A 21,998-nucleotide genomic window follows, 5' to 3' on the forward strand; every position below is an offset into this window, starting at 1 on the left:
TCAAATAATGTTTTTAATGGTTCTAAAAGTTGTTCCTTTCCTGCTTTTAAGAATTCTGCATGTATTTGATCAATATCAGGTGCTTTCCTAGTTTTGAGTTTTTCTATGCTATATGTTATTATTTCTCGGGTAAAGATATTTGTTTCCTCTTCCATTTCAGTGGCTGGAATCGTAATATCCTGGGAGATGATTTTATTAAACAAATCTCTCAAGTATTCTTCCCATCTGGTCATTCTTTTTGTTTTACTTTCAATTAGCTGTCCCTCTTTGTTTTTGATCATTACAATTTTTGTTGTCCGTGTCTTACTAATATGGTCTATTTGTTTATATAATCCATGAAGGTTATTTTCTTTTGATAGCTTTTATGAGTTTAAAGAAAAAGTATTGGAAGGAATGAAGTTACCAGAGGATGTGAAAGAATGGTGGGATGTAAATAGTCGGAATATTAGAAAAATTGGAGAAGAGGGGCTCGGTAACATCAGGAAAGGGGCTGCCCAAGGATAAGGAGGCATGGTGGTAGAATGAGGAGGTACAGTTGGAGATCAGGGAGAAGAAAGAGGCAAAGAAAAAATGGGACATGACTGGAACCAGAGTCGGCAATGAGGCATATAGATTGGCGAAGAAAAGTGCAAAGAGAGTTGTGGCAAGGGCAGTTGAAGAGGTGTTTATGAAGTACCGGAGAGAAATGGTGGTGAAGCTAAGTTGTTGAGAATAGCAAAAGCTAGAGATAAGGCCTCGAAAGACATACCATCAGTCAAGCAGATAAAGGATGCCACAGGAGTAGTACTACAAGAGGAGGACAAAATCAGAGGAAGATGGGAAGAATATTTTCATAATCTACTAAATGAGGGGAGAATCCAAGAGAGAAATGTGAGGATGGAGAGGCAAATGAGGGATCGGTGCAGGACATACGCAGAGAGAAAGTGTATTAAGCATTGAGAAAAACGAAGGAGGAAAAGGCTGTGGGGGGGGGGGGGACCAGATACCTGGAGAAGTGTGGAGAAGCTTGGGCAGTGAGGGCATAGACATGTTATAGGATCTGATGAGGAAAATAGCCCAACAGGAAAAGATCCAGGGGAATGGAGGAAAAGCATTCCCAATCTACAAGGGAAAAGGAGATGTTCAAGATTGTGGCAACTATAGAGGGGTCAAACTGATGTCACACACATTGAAGATATGGGAAAGAGTAATTGAAGGAAGGATACGGCAGGAAACAAAAATTGGTGAGGAGCAGCTTGGATTTATGCCAGAAAGAGGGAGCAACGGATGCAATATTTGCACTACGGTGATTGATGGAGAAATATAGGGAGATGCAGGTGGAGTATGGTGTTTATAGACCTGGAAAAGGCATATGACAGAGTGGCCAGACAGGAGGTATGGAGGTGTATGAGGAAGAAGGGGGTGTCGGAAAAGTACGTGAGGTTGTTGAAGGAGATGTATGAGGGAGTGAAAACTCAGGTCAGGTCTAGCGTTAGCATGACAGAGGGGTTTCCCATTGTCGTAGGGCTCCATCAGGGATCAGCTCTGAGCCCCTACCTCTTTGATCTGGTCATGGATGTACTAGTGGAGGATGTCAAGAAGGAGGCACCATGGAGCATGATGTTTGCCGATGATATTGTTCTCTTTGAATCATCTCGAGAGAAGCTTGAAAAGCCCCTGGAAGAGTGAAGAAAGGTATTGGAGGAGAGAGGCATGAAAATTAACCGAGTAAAGACCGAATATATGTCAACGGGGAGTGACGAAGATATGATCATATGACTCCAGGGTGAAAGGTTAACTTCAGGGAAGAAATTCAAGTACCTCGGGTCAGTCATCGAGAGGAATGGTGACCTGGATGAGGAAATACAGCACCAAATAACATGCAGCTGGATGAACTGGAGGAAGATGAGCAGGGTCCTGTGCGACAAGAGAGTGAGTTGTAAGATGAAAGGAAAGCTGTACAAGATGGTGGTGGTGAGGCCAGCGATGCTCCATGGCACGGAGGCATGCATGGCCTATAACAAAGGCACAGGAGAGGAAGATGGAGGTAGCAGAGATGCAGATGTTGAGATGGATGAGTGGTGTGACAAAGCACAGGATAAGGAATGACTACATCAGAGGGATGGTCAAAGTGGGGCCAATCGGTAAGAAGGTACAAAAAAGCAGGCTGAGGTGGTTCGGTCATGTAGAGAGGAGTGAGGAGTATGTTGGTAAACGAGTGGAGCATATGGAGGTGGAGGGAAGGACGAAAAGAGGCAGGCCCAAACTCAGATGGAGGGATAAGGTGGCAGAGGATCTTAGGGAGAAAGGATGGAGTCGGGAAGAAGCCCTGGACTGGAGAATCTGGAAGAAGAAGATTAAAGATTGGAACGGCGACCCTGTTTAACACGGGATAAGGCATAGCGAAAGAAGAAAAAAGCTTTTCTGCCATTTTGCATTTTTCTTCTAACCAGTTATTCTTGTCTCTTTTAACTAGTTATTCTAATTTCTCTGGTTAATCTATTACATTCGTTTCTGTTATAGTTCTGTTTTAGTTTCATGCTTTTCCTTTGATCACTTAATCTTTTTACTTCATTCGAGATCCAATCTTTTTTACTTTCTCTTTCTGTGTAACCTATTGTTTTTTCTGCCAATTTTAATATTATTTCCTTTAATTTGCACCAATGTTCTTCGATGTTCATATTCTGTTTTGGTAGTTCCTTCAGGTTTTTATCTAGTTCTAGTTGATATTTTCTTAGAATATTGTTGTCTTGTAGTTTTTTTACATTCAGTCTCCTTTTGACTCTAAAAGTGCTTTCAGATTTTAACTTTATTCTTAGGTTTGCTAATACTATCTTATGGTCTGATCCACAATCTGCAGAAAAGGATCTGCAATTTAGGATACTTGATTTCCATCTTTGTTTTACAATAATACAGTCTATCATATTCTTGGTTTGTCTGTCTGGTGATATCCATGTCCATTTTCTTTGGGGTTTTGGATGTTTAAAGAGAGTATTGGTTATTGTTAGTTTATTATTTGAGCAGAAGTTTAGCAGTCTTTCGGCACGTTCATTGCTTTCTCCAAACCCGAACTTTCCGATTACTCTTGGCCAGGTATCCCAGTCTTTGTCTACTTTTGCGTTTAAGTCTCCCATTACAATTAGGAGATCTTGACTAGATGTCTGCTGTACTGCTTTTTGCAAATCTATATAGAACTCCTCAATGTCTTCTTCTGATGATGTTGAACTTGGTGAGTATACTTGAATAATAGTCAGTGATCAGATGTTTTAAATCTTGCTTTAATTATCCTAGGTGAGATTGGATTGTAGGATAATAGAGAGTTTTGAGCCTTTGGTTTTAATATAAGCTACTCCTTCTCGGTGTTTGTTATCCTCCCTGCCTGAAGTTAAGATTTTATATTGTCCATGGGGGAATTCTCCTTTTCCAGTCCATCTAGTTTTGCGGAGCCGAATCACTTGCCATCGGTAGTTGTCTAATTCATGCAGTAGTATTTCCAATGCTCTTCCTGGTGAAGAGTTCTTACATTCCATGTTCCTATGCTTGTTATGTTTTTTCTATCTACTAGGTGATGCTTTGTTCCAATAGCATATTATTCACCTTCACTATCTTGGTTCCCTAATAGTGGGCGTGACGCTGGTTTGACCGGGCGATGGTCGAGCTGGCATGTATCTTTAGGTTTGTTAGAATTCATTCAGTTTCAATGGTTAAGTTTTGTCAAGTGTCAACCACCACCCCTTGACCCAAACTCAGCCACTCCTAACATGGAGTATAGACTCTATTTTGCAGCCGATTCACCGAATACAGTCGCTGCTTGAGATTGCCATATCTGGCTACCCTCACTTAGTTTAGCCTGTGGGTCGACACAGTTTACCGGGGTGTGGCTGCTACCAGTTTAGAGTAGCTTGTTGGAGCCATAAGTGAGAGCTGGGTGTCCAGTGAGAACCAATCCATCTGAACCACAATTACGTGCGATCGTCCAAATGGAGAGGTACTATCTCCTCGACACCCTATAACTTGGCATTATTAGCATTCAAAAATGTGTAAGCAGAACTAATCTAAAGTGGTATAGTCACTTAAACACAATGAGCGAGGAAACGTTAGATAAACAGATGTTTAGTGCCAAGATGGCATGAAAAGGACCCAGAAGAAGACCAAGGTCTAGATGGACTAACTCAATCAGAAGTGCATTAGAAGTACAATATGTTATTTATGACAATATTGGGGCAATGACAAGTAATAGAATAATTTGGAGGAAAACTATTAATAGGAAATTAATAATAATGCAAACTTACTCATGTAGTGATGTCATAATAGTCTGAACATTAACACCTTGTTGGAAAATATCAAGAAATTAATGCCAGTGGTGAAAAAAAAAGTTTATTTTTTATGTTAGGCCCATACATTCGTTCCTCAACCCACTAACATGGGTAGTGGGTTGTGAAAGGAGAAACATGTTTACATTTAATTTAAAAGTCTGTATATTGATCCTTGAGAAATACATCAGGGGAAGAAGACTGTTCCACAGTACAGCAGTAGCAGGGATGAAGGAGGAGGAAAAGAAATTTGTTCTGTGGGTTTCAAGGTGTACAGTGAAAGGATGTTGGGTGGGAGCCTTACGTGTTCTAATGGGCTTAGTACTGAGTTGCTATTCATCTGAAATAGCAACTAATGATGCTATTTCAGATGAATTGCCATGGAAATATTTATAGCAGGCATTCCCAACCCTATGCTTGCAGGCACCATGGCGCCCGGCAACCAATTTGTGTATGCCCGCCGCTGTTCAACCATGTGTCGTATAGTTTGAAACAATCACATACACATCACGCAACAATTCATGGTATGCTATATAACGCATGTGTTAATAACACATGACGAGTATTAAATGCATACAATGTAAAGTAGATGCGCATTCAAAGTTGTTCATTATCTGTTGCTAGTTATATGCGCATAATTTTAATGATGTCTTGTACTTAAATTTTTGAAATGTGTTGATTTTTAATGCTAAAATGAGTGAATCAAATAAAAGACAACGAACCTAAAATTTTAACACTGACTGGGAGGAAACATATTGTTTCGTTAATTTTAAAGATAATTGTGTTTGTTTGTTGTGCAACAGTAGCATTGCAATTCCGAAAAAACATAATATTGAACGCCACTTCCAGACAATGCATGCCACTTTTAATACGAATTATCCACTTAAATTTGAAATAAGAACGAAAAAAATAAATTAACTAAAATCGAACCTGTCCACCCAACAGTCAGTTTTTACTAGACTTGTGGTAACATCTAAAAATGCCACCATTGCTTCTTTAAAAATTTCTCACATGCTCGCAAAGAAGAAAAAAACTGTTCCAAGATGGCGAGTTGTTAAAAGAAGCATTTTTGACTGGTGCCGATTGTTTATTTGAGGGATTTTCTAACAAACGTGAGATTATGTCAGCAATACAAGATTTACAAGATTGTTTAAGAACTGGAATATCATCATATTCTCCTAATTATGAAGCACTGGCCAATGAAATGCAATGCCAAAGATCACACTAACTTACATATATATATATATATATTTAAATTTTTATATAATGCAAAATTTTAAGTAATAAAACATTTGATTATAATGTAAACTTTGTATGTATTCATTTATCAAAAGATTTCTAAAAATTTGCTTCAAAAAATAGATGGTGCTCGTCGCTATACCTGTATTTTAGAATGTGCTCTAGGAAACAAAAAGGTTGGGAACCCCTGATTTATAGAATACATAAATTGCAGAGCCCAAATGTCTATTAAAAGTGAGGAAAGGATGCATTTTTGAAAATTATGGAGACAACTACCATGTTTGAATAAAAACTTTAGTTTAATATAACTAAAATCTACATTCGACGTTTCGACCTTTATGTTAAGGTCATCTTCTGGAGCATATAACCATACACAGAAAACAAGCTACACTACAATCAAACTGGTTTGTTAAAGTTACTGACCAAAAGCTACAACAATTGTTGGCCGGACCTCTGGTGAAAAAAAAAAATAATTAAAAAAAAAAAAAAATTATACATCAATGCTAGAGTCCTATTATTAGTGTTACTTTTGGTTGTAGACATACATTGGGCGCAACAACAAGTCTATGTGTCTATCTATCTATATACATATATCAGCATCATGATTATACATGTACATTCCAGCCAGTTGGTATGGAATGGTATCTAATACTAGCTGAAGATTGGCTAGAGTCCTGACTTATGCTGGATCATATATATTAGGTAGGCTGAATGTGTGCCATCCAGATCCTTGGAATTTTCAAGCCATCTTTGTTGTTGATATTTTGGTAGTTTATCAAGATTTCACAGGCTTCCTTAAATTTCCTTTCATACCAGGTTTTTGTGTGGTGTAAAGAGTGGGTGCTTTTCTAGTTGATTTGGTGTAAGGTGTTGAGTGCGTGGTCTGAGAGGCCTGCTTCACCATAATGGTTATATTTAATGTGTCTAATGTGTTCTTTCTTACGTATGGGGATTGTACGTCCAGTTTCAAAAATTTATGGTAAGTTACAGATGCAGTGGATGCAATAGACTCCAGGATGTGCCAATGGGAGGAGAGGATCCTTAGAGGAGCTGAATATGGTTTTAAGTTTAGTGGGTGGTTTAAAGGTAGCATTGAAGTTATAATGTTCTAGGATTCTGTTGATTTTTTCTGATAACCCTTTAATGTATGGGGTGGCTATGGTTTTACTGTAATCTAGATTCGTTTTTGTTGTTGTTTTATGGAGTATTTTATTAATAGTATTTTTAATATAGCCATTATTTATGAATGTGTCGCTGATGATTTTTAGTTCTTGTTTCAGGGCTTGCTGGTTAGAGCAAATTGTTGTAGCTCTGTTTTTAAGGGTGTTAATGATTCTATATTTTTGTGATGGTATGAATTAACATGATGTATTGGCCAGTGTGTGTGTTGGTTTTTGGTAGACTGTGAATGATAGACTGCCTGAAAGAAGATGTGTGACTAGTGTGTCTAGGAATGGGAGCGAGTTTTGATTTTCGATTTCGATGGTAAATTGTATGCGTTCGTGTCTCCTCATCCTTAAAAGAAAGGATGAGGAGAGTGAGTTGATAAGAGATGGGTCATTTATCAACCTAATGCCCTCCTCTGTATTGAATCAAGCATTTCAAGGGAGTTATTAGGAGCCCCACTCCAAATGTGAGCAGTGTTTGATAATTGAGGGGATTTGTAATTTGTATAAGGTTAACAGTTGTTTGGAGGTGAAGTAACGTCTTGAGCAAAAGAGAAATCCTAGTTTTTTGGAAGCTGAGGATGCAATGGTTGTGATGTATTTATGCCAGGAAAGGCCTCATATCGGGGCAATTCCAAGAAGAGATATCTCATCTTGTTTGGAAGTTTGAGTGTTATCATTTGATTAATACTGGGGGGAAATGGTTCTTCTTGTGAGAAATAAGACAGAACTAGGTTTTACTAGCACCGAAATTGACGAGGTTATCTTCCAATGGGGCTCAGATTACAGAATTGAGGACTGTGGTGATTGATGTTCTGTAGGTTGAAGTGAGTTGTGTAGAGTAAGGTTAATCAAATGAAAGGGAGGTGTGCAATGTGCTGTCATCTGCAAAACTGTGTATTGGATTAGAGGTCAACTGAAGGTCAATGTCATTCATATGCAGAATGACGAGGGTATATATATATATATATATATACCAGTGGAATAAGAGAGTATGTACAGGCCGGATAGGAGTCAGTTCTGGTGCACAGACCATCAAGACAATTGGAGGAACACCATTGGGGCCCAGGAGACTTTTTTTTGTGTCTAATTTAAACATTGGGTTTCTGATCTCTTTCTGGCAAAAAGGATATAGGGGGCATTGTGTGTTGGGAAGTTGGAATGACTTTGGGGCATTTGTCATTGTCAGTTATGTGTGCACTGGAGGCAAAGTGTGAAGTCAGGAGATTAGCTTTTTCTGTGGGTGATAATGCAATAGAGCCATCTGGGTATGATTGGGGTGGGAATACCAAAACCAATTGCTTTGGTGAGAGACCAAAACGCATGGTTGCCATTTGGGAAGGCTGCAAGTTTCCTGCTTTTTGCCTGTTCAAATTCTGTTTTGGAAGCATTGATAGTTTTCTTGCATCTGTTTCTGGCTTCAGCATAAGCATTGAAGGTGGATGGAGTTCTTGATTTGAGCCAGTTGTGGTATGCTTGATTTTTCATTTGAGCATTGGCATATCTTTTGGAAAATCAGGGTTCAGACAGGGGACGGCAATTCAGAGAAGTGTGGGAAATGTATGTTTCCATGCCAGTGAAGATTACTTTGGTGATACGTTCAGAGCATATTTTGGAATGGAAGATGAAACAATAGTCCAACCATGGGAATGAAGCACAGTAGTCTCAGAGGCTGTCCCACTTGGCACTGTTATAATCCCAAACTACTCTTGTGTGGGAGTGACTGAGTAAGTGAGTGCTGGTCAGAATTACCCAGTGGGCTCACTATATTAACTGCGTTGGAAGAGTCATCAGTAAATAAGAGATCTAGGGTATTTGTGGAGTGATTTGGATTATCTGGTATTCTGGTTTTCAGGTGAACAATTTGTATAAGGTTGTTAGTGATGGCAAATGTTTCAGCATCTCTGCCTGCAAGATCCGTACACCTGGATCAGGAAAGCCAGTTGGTGTTATGGACATTAAAATCTCCTAGGAGGATGATTTCATTGTTAGACGAGTGGGACTAAAGAAAATCAACTTTTAAGGAGAGGAAATTAAAAAGCTCAGAGTGGTTGGTGGTATTAGGAGAGCGATAGAGACAGCAGATGAATTTGACTGAGTGGGGGGAGGGATATTTTCAACCAAAGAAGGTCAAATTAGGGCAATTCTAGGTAAAGTACTCTCTGGCAGGGTATGTTGCACTGCATACGCATGCCGATGCCACCCTTGGGTTGAAAGGAGTTAAATAGTGTGGTCTGCAAAGTTGAGATGGATAGTGCTGGGGGAAGGTGAGATCTGAGTTTCTGCTAAAAGAGTAGGTGGGGTTTGGTGGACTATGGTAGTGAACACTATTAAGATTAGAGTTGAGGCCACGGATATTGGTGAAGTGGATATGCAAGGTTCTGTGAGGCTTGCACATTTCCTATGCAGTACCTGCATAATGGTCCCCTTGGTGGTGTCACTTAATTTTTGCACTAGTTTGACTTGTTTGTAGTGTGTGATCCAACTGTTGTCTCCATTTTGCATTTTTCTTAGAGTTGCCTTCGAAGTTCACATCTTTGTTCCCTCTGGGCAAATGTTAAGTCAGGTCGAGCATGTATGCATGATTGAGGGCAAGTGTGTTTTAACTTGTTATTAATTTGGATGTGCTTATCGGTGTGTCACAGGTCACTTTCAGGAGACATGGAAAGTTTGTTCCATCCTTTCTTTTGTTTATGGGTCTAAAATGGCAGCATTTGACGATGTTTCCGAGATCGAAGTTGCACTCTCCTGCTAATTTACTGGCATCATCTTTCAATCATTTACTGTTTTCTGTCAGAAAGTTCAGAATCATGGTGTTGAGTCTCTTGTTGTTGGCCTCAATCAACTTGCTTACCATTGATGCGATTAAGTCATGGAGTTCATTAGCGGGCAATGGTGCACTTGCGATCGGGCACTTGTTGTCAATATCTCGAGCTTAGTTTCCAGCACTCAGATTTTGGAAGAAAAAGTTTCAATCATAGTAAGTATTAAGGTCTTGTTCAAGGTTTACAACATGTTTGCCTAAATTCAGTAGCTGTTTTACGAAAGGAAGACACGCTGAACAGAGGAAAGGCTGGTTGAGATCAATAAAAAAGCTTGTGTGCCGATGCATCTAGTTTTGTGCAGAAAGCATGTAGACTGTGGCAACAGAAATTGCATGATATAACCTCTTTTTTTTTTTTGGTAACTTTGGTTTTACAACTGCAGCACTTCATATTGTCATTTAGTTTGTTGCCGATCGACGGAGCTACGCTGCCGAGGCTTGAGGTATTCATTCTTCATTGGCCTCTGTTGCTGCCATCTTTGCTTCGTACAGTAGGAAAAAATGGGGTGCTTTCAGGTGGCTATTTTTAACTGTAAAGATAACTGATTTGATTGACTATGTGCAGAAGTAATTGGCTCCTTAGTACCCTTGAAAAATGCTTGCAATAATGATAAAATGCAGGAGCACTAGTTTAACATAGCTTATTGACAGGCGCCACATATTGGCTCCTCTCCTCTCTATTCAGTCTAGCATTTTTAGGTAGTTTCTATGGGTCCCACTCCAAATGTGAGAGCAATATTCAATAGCTAGGCAGATTTGTGATTTGTATAAAGTTAACAGCTGTTCAGAGGTGAACTAACATCTTGAGTGAAAGAGAAATCCTAGTTGTTTAAAAGTTCAGAATGCAATATGTGATGTGTTTATGCCAGGATGATTCCAAGAAAAGAAATCTTGCCTTGTCTGGAAACTTCAGTGTCGTCAAAAATAATACAGAAAGAAAATTGTTCTTTTTTCCGAGAAATAAGACAGAACTGGGTTTCAGTAACACTGAGATTATCACTTGATTTTTGCAGTAGTTTGGTTTGTTTGTAGTCTATGATCCAACTGTTTTCTCCATTTTGGAATTTTACTTCTAGTTTTTTTCAAAGACGATAACTTGGTTTTCTCTGTGAAATGTTATGTCACATTGAGCACATATGGGCGATTGGAGGCAAGTTTCCTAAAACTTGTTGTTGATCACTGTTATTAATTTAGATGTGCTTGTTAGCATGTCACAAGTCACTTTTATGAAACGTGGAAAGTTCATTCTGCCTTTTGTTTTATTAATAGGTCTGAAATGATGGCACCTGCCGATATTTTTATAAATCAAAATTGCATTCTTCTGCTAATTTGATGATGTCTTCTTTTAGTGATTTTATATTTTCCATCAGAAAGTTCAAAATAATGACATTGGATTTTTTTTTATTTTGGCTTCCATCAAGTAGTGTACTGTTGATACAATTAGGTTGTGGAGTTCATTTGCGGACAAGAGTGAACTAGCATTGTGCCAATGATCGTCAATTAGTTCAAGCCTAGCTTCCAGCGTTTGTATTCTGGACAAAAAAGTTTCATTCATAGTACTGAGGTACTGTTCAAGGTTTTTGACTTGTTTGCCTAAGTTCAGGAGCTGTTTAACAGAAGGCTGGCACACAGCGAACAGAAGAAGGGTTCATTGTTCATGAAGTGTGAAGCCAGTGGCAACAGAACTAGCACAATATACCTTTTTTTTTTTTTTTTTTTTTTTTATCGGCGACGATATTACACCTGTGGAACTTTGTGAGTTTGTCGAAGATCGACGGTGCTATGCTGATGAGACACAAGATGTTCTCCCATCATTGGCTTTTGTTGCTGCCATCTTTGCTTCACACGGTAGGTATAGCGGGTGCTTGCACGTGACAGATTTTTAACCAGAAAGATAACTGATTAAACACTATAAATACTTACAGGTTGTGCAGAAGTAATTGGCTCCTTAGTACCCAGTGTTAAGATTTCAGTTGAATGATTAATTTCAATGAAAAACACTTACAATAATGATAAAATGTGGAAGCACAATTTTAGAGTAGGTCATTCACAGCAGGCAGACCATGCTCTCTTTTCCTAAAAATAGCGGGTGCTTGCACTTGACTGATTTTCAACCAGAAAGATAACTGATTTGACACTATAAATACTTACAGGTTGTGCAGAAGTAATTGGCTCCTTAGTACCCAGTGTTGATTTCAGTTGAATGATTATTTTCAATGAAAAACACTTACAATAATGATAAAATGTGGAAACACAATTCACAGCAGGCAGACCGTGCTCTCTTTTTCTAAAAATTTAATGTCATCACTTTTTTTCCATCTGAAACAAAACCTTTTAATGAAGACAATGAATTGAACATTTTATCAGAAAACGAAATATTATTTATGTCTATTGAAGAGGAACTTAAAATTGCCATATTAAATATGCAACATCAGCAAACTTCTACAAAAAACATCAGCTACAAAATAATCAAAACATAATTTAGTGTCGTAAATGGAAAAAGAACAAATAATGTAGAACTTATACAAAGCATTATTTATAATCAATCCAAGTAGTAGAGTACAAAGAGTCTTTTAGTGGTAGGTGATTTTTGGCTAAAATACATGATGAAGCCATAATTGCTGCAATTTTATTCACAAATGAAAATTTAAATTAAAATTGTTTTGTACTTTTCATTCAGAGTTTTATATATTATTATGTATCATCTTGAAATTTCATTTTATTTGTACATGATATACAGTACATTAATTTTCACATTTTTTTTAAGGAAGTTGGCAGGAAAACGACCCAGAGGAAGACCAAGATATAGGTGGATTGATACGGTAAAAACTGTCTTAGACAATAGAAATGTAAAATCTGATAATGTTGGAGTCTTGACATGTAACAGACTGATTTGAAGGAAAATTGTAGATAGGAAGTTAGAAATTATGTAAATTTTTCATGTAGTACTAGCATATCCTGTACACCCCTTGAGGGTAGATGGCAGGAATTTGATGATGATGATGATGACGACGAAAATTATTTTCATGGGTGAAATTATATGGTTATTTAGCTATTTTTAATTTTTAATGCCAGCCTGGTTGGCCAAATGGTTAGCATATCTGCTCTCCAGCCAAAAGGCTGTGGGTTCAAATCATGCTGTGGGCATGGATGTTTGTGATTGTCTGTGAAAATACTAGACAATCACAAACATCCATGCATCCACCGAACATCTGGTGGTAGGCAGGAGATGGCATTGGTGTAGTTGTGGTTCATTGTAGTTGGTGGATTGGGTGGTAGAGAGAGAGAGTTGTAGAGTAGGTGACCTACCTCGATGAGTTTTTGGACTCCGTGGAGGTGTCAAGTAATAATAATAATAGTAATAATTTTTATGGAACAAAGACATCAAAGATCATACTGCATTAGGACATAGGTTACAGCAGTACATTTGGTAAACAGTTAGAAGGACAATTACAAACATCCATGCCACAGGCAGGATTCGAACCCAGAGCCTCTTGGCTGGAGAGGCTAACCACCTGGCCAACCATTGTGGCAAATTATATGGTCCTAGGAATCTGCAGAACTTGGAAGAAAATGTTTTGTGCTCCAGAAACAGAAAAATAGCTGAGATTCAACCCTAAATGCAATACAACAATAATTCTGTGATATCAATATCAATGACTCCCATGAATTAATCTTTGAATTTAAAAAGAAATCTACCTAGAATAACAGACACCAAGAATTCATAATTAAAATTAATGGAATATAATAAGAATAAAATATTATTTTTTTCCATACTGGAATTTCAGCTTTAATATTATGTAAAATTTCTTATTTTTATACATACTTTCCATTATATTATTGCTGTTATTATTATTATTATTATGATTCAGTCCTCCATGGAGTCAAAAGACTCATTGCAGGAGGACCATCCTAGAAAAAACGAAATCCATCATACAAATCCTTGAACTCATTGACCGTTCGTGCTCTCACCACTCTTATCAGGCAATGCATTCCATGGTTCAACTACTCTCCGTGCAAAGAAACCACTCATCACAACTTCCTTTCTTAACTTCCAGTGATGGCCTCTTGTCCTCGCTCCTCTCCTCTATTCCACCAAGCAAAAGAACTCCCTAGTGTCAACCTTGTAACCACCTCTCAACACTTTAAATGTCTCAACCATCTCACCTCTTGTTCTTCTATCTAGCAAACTCTGCAGTCCACATTCCCTCACCCATCTTCATAACTAACATTGTACAGTCTTAATACTATCTTTGTTATCTGCCTCTGCACCTTTTCCACAGTTAATTTATCCTCTTCAAATCCTGGGGATCAAATTTGAAGAGGATAAATTTGGGGACTCTTTTATCTCTGTAGGTCAGCATCCTTCTCAGTATTGCAGCAATTCTCTGGGTTACATTAACTACCTTTGCAATATGTTCCCTGAATCTCAGGTTTCTATATTAGATTAATATTTTTTTAAAATTCAATTAATGTAATGAAAATGAGCAGACACACTAAAAACATCAACTGCATGCTCAATGAAGAATTTAATAGAAAACAAGTAAAACATTTCTGATATTTAGCCAAAATAGTGAAGAGGGCAGAATAATACACAAATAATAAAAACTCCTATGGCCATGAATATATGATAATTTGCATTCAGATCACTAGACTACCCACAGAAAAAATTCTTCAGACTTCAACTACTTTCACAAATTTTTTAATAAAGAGGACAGAATAAATATACAAAAAAACAAACAACAAAAACCATGGCACTGTGGAAATGATGTTTGCATTCGTAGCACTAGACTACTTGAAGAAAGAATGCTCAAGAATGATTGTCGTTTTCCATAATAGGAACTTTTTCTAAGAATTTCTTCAACCAAGTTAGTCAATCTCTTGCACAAGGAAGTAGGTTTTTCCACCCAGAAACTCACAGGTTTAATAGCACAACTCAAGAAAATCAACAATTGAATCCAAAGTATTTCAGACAATAATATATTTGTTGTGGTAGAAACGGTAAGGTAGTAGCAGTCATCTTCCACACTCTCTTCATTATATGATTTTTAAAATCACTGACAGTTTGAGCAGATATTTCTGATTGGCTAAAAGTAGAACCAGACTGTCATTCAGTCTCCCCAAATTTTAGATAAGGCTTAAATGGCCTTACAGTTTCCTTTCAGGAATAAAAGATATTAGTAGATTTAGTGAACAGAATAAGCAAAGCCAGAGTGGCAAGCAGTCAACTGAAGAAATTTCTATGAAATAAGAGCAAAATCAATCAAAAATCTAAATTAGTAGCGTATACAGGACAGACTTCAGGGCAGTTTTAACTTATTAAGTTATAATAGATGGGTTAGAAGTAAAGCTGCTGAACAAAGACTGAGAGTGCTGATAAAAATTCTGGAAATGAACAGATGGCATCAATGGCAGAATCATATTAGAAATCATGATATTATGAAGAAACTTGACACTGTTAGCATTTAGAAACATGTGCAAAGTTCATGTTAGACACAAAAAAGTATACAGGTGTCCAAAAGCAATTAACAAACTATATTTTTACCGTATATGAAAAAAAAAATTTCATGACTATAGCCAAATGTGGACATAAATTTATTTTCAGCAAACTAATAAATAATGTTACACAAGAAATGTTTTATAAATATCTGATAAATTAAATTGCAATATGTTTTTGGCAAAAGGTACAAATTTCTAAGTTCTTAGTTAAGAAATTAATGTACAGTACTTAGAGAAAACTATGCAGAGACACATTTCCATATGGAATATGTCCACCCCAAACTGAGATGCAGCTCTGACAGCATCACACTATGATTGGCATCAAGTGATTCAGTTCTCGAGGCAAACAAGCTCACTCCTTCTTCAGAGCAAGGATAAGACCTTGTTTGTTTTTTGGAGGGAAATTTCAAGCAGCAATGAGTCTCCCTATTGCATTCCAAACACATTCTATGGGGTTCAGATCTGGGGAGCATGCTAGCCACTTGATTCAATTAATATCCTGTCTCCAGAAGTATCTCCACTGATCATGTACGATGTGGTGTGGCACTGTCATCCATAAAAATGAATTCTTTGCCTATAGCACCATGGAACAATTGAACATGGCGTTTAAGAACTTCATCGCAATATCACTAACCAGTCAGAGTCCTTTTTTCCAGCATTTATATGTTGGTGCACCCATTAAGCACAATGCTTCCCCACACCATGGCACTAGCACTGCTATATCTATCCCTTTCAAGAATATTCTCTCAATAGTAAGCAGTACCACTTTCGCTCCCATATTGAGTGATCTAGAATTGGAGGAAAGACTAAAATGATTCTCATTAGTAACAAATACATTAGCCCATTAGTGTCTTGTAGAATTTTCATGGATACAACACTACTGAAAACATGCTCTACAATGAGGTGTGGATAAAGGGATGCAGAAGTCTTGCCACAGTTTGTCAAGATATCTGTGTACCTATGCTTGAATGCAGCTGACTTGCAAGCTAACTACTGCGGTGTGTTGATTATATTTTGCTTTATAATCAAAAATCTGTGTTTATGCAATGTGATAGAGTGAGGATGACCTCTTAACAAACGTTGAGAACACATTCCGTTGGTTTGAAACACTGTCCAGCATATTGATACACTGCTATATTAGATTTCCAACCTCTCTGGCAATATCAGTAATTCTGCAGTCTTCTTCAAGCTTTCCAATAATTCTTTCTAATGTGAAATCATCTAGATGATGTCTTAGAGACATTACAGGACATTCAGGTTTGCAATTTCATCCTTCACAAATAGCACTTCCTTCAAACACAATTTGTTTCGTGCAGTCTTTTGCCTTTTATCCTGTTGAGTGTTATCATGCAACTCCTTTGCGTGTGAATAGAAAATTTGAATGTGTACCTGCTTTCTACTAAGCAAAACAGGGAAAAGATTGGGAAGAAGACATAACTATATGGAATGATGCAGTCAGAAATGCATTAGATCAAAATACAGGGTGTCTCAAAAAATTGTGTACACACTTTAATGATCATAAAGTTGCTATTTATTATAATACAGTTAACTTTCACATTGTAAAGTACACTACATAAATGTGCTTTTCATCCCTCAACGTCTGTATTCAACCTGATGACCGTCCTGGTCCAGGCACCGCAAATAACTTGCAGCAATGGAATTGCAAACACTGAGAATCATTTCGTCTTGTAGCTGGGTGCATTTTCTTTTGATTGCTGCTTTAAAGTCGTCGACTGTTGCCAGTTTTGAGGTGTAAAATTTATCTTTGATAAATCCCATAAGACGTCCACTGGCGTGGGGTCTGGTGAATGCGGGAGGGGAAAGGTATTCTACAGAACCTCTTCTTCCAATCCATCTGTTGGGTAGAGTCTCATCAAGATAGGCCCTCACATCTCGATGGTAGTGTGAGGGTGCTCCATCTTGTTGAAAATAAAAGTCCTCATCCTCAAAGCCCTCTTGAATACATGGCATGACAGCTTCATGCAGTAAGTTCAAGTAATTGGTACCAGTTACAGTACCGTCAAAAAAGAATGGTCCAATTAATTTGTGTGCTGATAAGCCGCACCACACCATCACTCCTGGTAAATTTATATGATGTTCCTCCATAACATTTGAATTCTCAGGTGCCCAGTAAGTGCAATTGTGCCAGTTAATTGACCCATTCAATTTAAATGTGGCCTCATCACTCCACACAATTCGTCTTGGAAATTGTGCATCCTCTTCACATTTTTCCAATTACCATTCACAAAACTGCATTCTCCTATCTGTATCATCTTCGTTGAGAGCATACACTCTTCTTGGAATGTAACTTTTCCAATGACTGTGCTTCAACATGCGATGGACACTTGATTTTGATACTCCTATCTCACGAGACGCTTGTCGCACAGATTTTCTTGAACTTTGACGATACGTTTCAATCAACCTTTCTTCTGTGGGCCTTGTAGCTGTTCATGGTCTTCCTGAATGTTGCTTATGGACATTTTAAACAGTTCCATCTTCTTCAAATTTATCTCTAATTCGAGTGATAATAAGTCTCGTAGGTGGATCTCATTGAAATTTTCTTCTAAACTGTCTTTGCACTTCCACTATGTTTTCATACTTCCAGTAGCATTTTAGGATAAATTTTCTTTCTTCAAAGCTTAGTCTTTCAAATCTGTTAAACCTGCTAAATAACAAATTAAGTGAGTTATCAGTTGTTGAAGTGTGTATACATTTTTTCGAGACACCCTGTATATGGACTCATTTGGAAGAAAACTGTCAATGTGAAATCAGAAATGACGAACGTTTTTCATGTAGTACTTTTATAGTATCCAGTACCCTGTTGGTACTTATTACAAAACTGATGATGAGTAGAAGTATTAATTGGACACTGGTTACTTCTAGAAAATGTTGAAACTGAAATAATGAATAATAGCTTAAAAATTTCATATTTTCATAACAGATGTAAAACTAAATTATATTAAATAAAGTGAATCATTATATTCACTATATTATCATATAGTGAATCACCATATGATGATGATGATGATTTTCAAATCACTATTTGATGATGATTCACCAAAGTGAATCATCATAGACAATCACTATATTAATTTAACCTAATATTAATTTTAAAATGATTAAGTATTTTTACCCTGTTCTGTAATCTTGAACTTCTTATTTCTTTTTCTTTATAACACTGCTAAATATAATAACCATAATAAAACACAAACAGCTTTCAAGGAATTTAGTAACTTATTAATAAACAAAAATTGTTACCTAATAAATACAAAATAAAATGACAAGACGACTATATGAATAATGGGCTAATAGATCATAAATAACAAAATGCAATCTTCTTCTTCTGCAGCTTGTCCCACTTAAGTGGGATCGCTGTTAGTGATGAATCTCCTCCACATCCTCCTGTCTTGGGCTGTCACTACATCCAAGTTCTTCATCCTCAAATCGTCTTCTACCAGCTCCCTCCATCTCTTCTTTGGCCACCCACATTTCCTCTTTCCTTGCACATTCATCTGCATGACCTTCTTCCTACATACTCTTCCTCCCTCCTCATCACATGACCAAACCACCTCAACCTTACTTCCTGCATCTTCGCTCCTAAGTTCGTAACTTTCACTGTTCCTCTCACAGTCATTTCTCAGACGATCCTTTCTGGTCACACTGCACATCCACTTAAGCATTCTCATCTCTGCTACCTCCATCCTGCTGATGTTATTTTTCCTATTTCTATAGCATATGTTTCTATAGCATATGTCATAGTTTCTAGCCACAGTTTCTATAGCATATGTCATAGCTGGCCTCACTACTGTCCTATAGATTTTGCCTTTCAGATTGATCGGCACCCTCTTATCGCATAACACTCTAGCCATCTCCCTCCAGTTCCTCCAACCCGCTTGTATCCTGCATCCCACTTCCTTCTCAGCTCCTCCATTTTCTTCCACTGTTGAACCTAAGTATCTAAAGTCTCTCACCTTCCTGATGACATTTCCTTCCAGCTCTGTCTCCTGTCCACCGCCCACTGTGCAACACATATACTCTGTCTTACTTCTGCTCAGTCTCATACCTCTCTCTTCCAGTACTTTCCTCCATCTTCCCAATTTAGCTGCCACTTCTTCTCTTGAATCTGCATACAGCAAGATGTCATCTGTTTACAACATTGTCCTCCGTCACCACCTCCATCACAATATTAAACAGAAAGGAACTTAATGCTGATCCATCGAATTTGATATATTGAAGTAAGCATTCTGCCTAAATAACTGAAAAATATTTATTTGTTCTATAGATTTTTTTTTCCCATTACAAATGCAGTTGATCATTTCCATGTGCCTTCTTATTTTCCTACATTTCTGTAATTTTATTGCTTATTTTAGAAGTGTAACATAATCTGCATAAAGTAAAGAACTGAGTTCAATATCTCATATTCAGAAATCAAATTCAATCAATGCCACTTTCCTTCTTATATGAACCACACAGATAATGATTCATAATGGAGATAACAAGTACCTTGTCTTATATACTTGATTTTACAACAAATCATATTCCTGTGCTTTGAATTCTTTAAGTTAACATACAATGAACTGTGCATGTGAGAATGGGACCTTCCACAATGAGTCTCTTAACTCCATGGAAGTCTGTTGATGACAATAATAATTATGTAGTAACAGACAGGGGGAGAATGAAGAGAGTCATGTCTGAGAAGTGGGGTTAGTAGGACTTGTTATAGAAACAGAAATGAGCTAGTGTTTATGTTAATAAATGCTAGAAGTATTAGAAAAAATGAATGAAATTGTAGCACTGATAGTTCATTCACACAAATATTGTTGGCATAAGTGAGACATAGTTGAATGAGGATGACATTCTGAAAGAAATAGAGATGGAGGGATATGCAGTCTCTCGCAAAGACACACAAAGTAAAAAAGGGAGGAGGAGGAGAAGTGTTATTGTTGATGGCAGAGGAGTTGTGCCCATCTAGTGTGGAGATACAAGGAGAAAAATACTGACAGTGGTTTTGAAGCAGTATGGTGTGAGGTGGAGGTGGACAGGATGAAATATTTAGTTGCTATAGACCTGGTAATGTGGAAGGCAGTGAGAAAGAAAAATGTTTAAACAAACTGTTCTGGCTAATAAGAAAAGGATTATCATTAAGGGATTTCAGTTATGGTACAGAGTGCAATGAAGAGAATGAATTTCTTGAATTTTTTAGGGATAACTATCGTAAGTAGTACATAAAAGAAGTCACACATGCTTCTTTCAATATAGTATATAAAATCTAATTTGTTGACTGTACTGGGTGCTACAGCAAGGATTAGACCTTTACTAAGTAGTGAGAGTTCATCACATGGTTTGAAAGGTTAACCATATGACTGTTCATAGAAGGCAGTTGATTTCTTCTGTAATTACTTATTCCTAGTTGGTTGCTATTATCCCCCCCCCCCATGTTAGTAGTTGGTAGCTCAAATTTTTTCACTGGCTTGTAGTTTGCTGTTTTCAAAGTAATTCAATGATAAGAAATTTAAATTTGTCCACTGGCTGTTTCAATTTAAGAAATCTGGTAATAAGTCTTGCTTTGTCTGTTTCCTGGATATGTTTAGCTGAGTTGTCAATAATTCTCTCAAGGACATCACAAATATTTGGATTTAAATAACTGGAAAGTTCTAATTTTAAATTTAAAACCTCATTCTGGGCAAATGCAAATTTCAGCAAGTAGTTTGAAATTGCTCTCTGAACATTGCTTTCTCAATACAGATGTAAATTCTTAGTGCTTTTGCTGAAGTTAATTTTCTTTTTAGCCTGGTGCAGTTAGGAATAAGATTGCTGTCACTACATTTTTTAATCTAGTTCAGGCCAGTAGAACTAACTGCTACAGTTTATCAAATCAACATCACAATTACAGTCAATCAAATCACTGTCAACTTTGGCAAACTGTTTAAAAGAAAGAATACTCAAATCTACCCAAAATTTAAAAGAAAGGATACTCAACTCTACCCAAACTTGATGTTGTTTACAAGAGAGTTGCTCAATTTACTGATTACTCCTCTCTCAAAGGATCTCTCTCTTCAACTACTGTCTCGCAGCAGCCAATTTCTGCACTGTCTTCCACAGATATTTTTATGAGTGCAGTTCAGCAGAACTGTCATTCATTATACATCCCATTTCTGTTAAATCCACAGGAACACAACCAACAACTGTCCAAAATCATTTTATACGTGAAATGCTTACACACTGAAACATGGTGCTCCTAGTAGTCTTTTATTCCATTATTTCATCTGCACTGGGAACAGTCTTCCCAACTTCAGTACTCCTCAGAGACTACAATATGCAGTCTTTAAGAATATAAACAGATCACTTTTCTCTTGATATATCATCTATTTTCTGTATGCTTTGGAGGAAGGGTGGAAAAGGGTACACGGGAATAATAAAAATCAGGAGGAATGGGTTATCAATCAAGAAAGAAAACAACATTAAAAACCTAAATGTAGACGTAATATGTAGGTATAAGTTTTACAGTGACTGGACTAAATAAGTCTGAAAGCCAAGTCAGAAGATTGAAATCCAGATAATTAGAAGAACTGTTATAGTACCCATGTATAAAATGCCAAATAAAACTGTGAGAATTACAAAGTAATTTCCTTACTGGCCATTCCAGTTAAGATACATGTGCACACACACAATTGGGTTCGAGGTTATATTGTGAGTGATCAGTGTAATTTAGCACCTGCGTAAAATTGATGACTTTTATCAGCTTTATTGCGTTTTTTCCTTAGAAAATTAGAGTTTTATAGTATATTAGAAAAGAAATTCGTGTTTTTAGAGTATTTAGTGTCTTTATAACATATTTTAATATTAAATACAGGTGTAAATTAAAGATGTCAAGAAATTATATTCTTAGTTTAATCCTTTATCCAAGTGTAAGCAAACAAAGTTTGTGCATAAAGTAACTTCATGACTGGGCTTATTGAGGCTAATGACTTCACATCA

The 21,998-nt window shown here is 37.2% G+C and overlaps 1 protein-coding gene across 8 annotated transcripts in view; it reads right to left on the reverse strand.

Moving 5' to 3' along the window:
• Positions 1-21,998, reverse strand: part of LOC150109749 (histone reader KMT2E-like) — a 902,496-nt gene that overhangs the window by 564,788 nt on the left and 315,710 nt on the right. For 7 of the 8 annotated variants that reach the window (XM_090407149.1, XM_090406915.1, XM_090406833.1 and 4 more), the window contains one exon: positions 18,154-18,201. In XM_090407149.1, the coding sequence (XP_090263275.1) occupies positions 18,154-18,201 (48 nt within the window). The remainder of the gene's footprint in view (positions 1-18,153; positions 18,202-21,998) is intronic. The other variant, XM_090406979.1, reaches the window with a different exon arrangement.

Source organism: Typopeltis vanoorti, chromosome 1 (genome assembly GCF_054136105.1).
Source record: "Typopeltis vanoorti isolate ZY-2024b chromosome 1, IOZ_Tvanoo_1.0, whole genome shotgun sequence".
NCBI classification, from domain to species: Eukaryota; Metazoa; Arthropoda; class Arachnida; order Uropygi; family Thelyphonidae; genus Typopeltis; species Typopeltis vanoorti.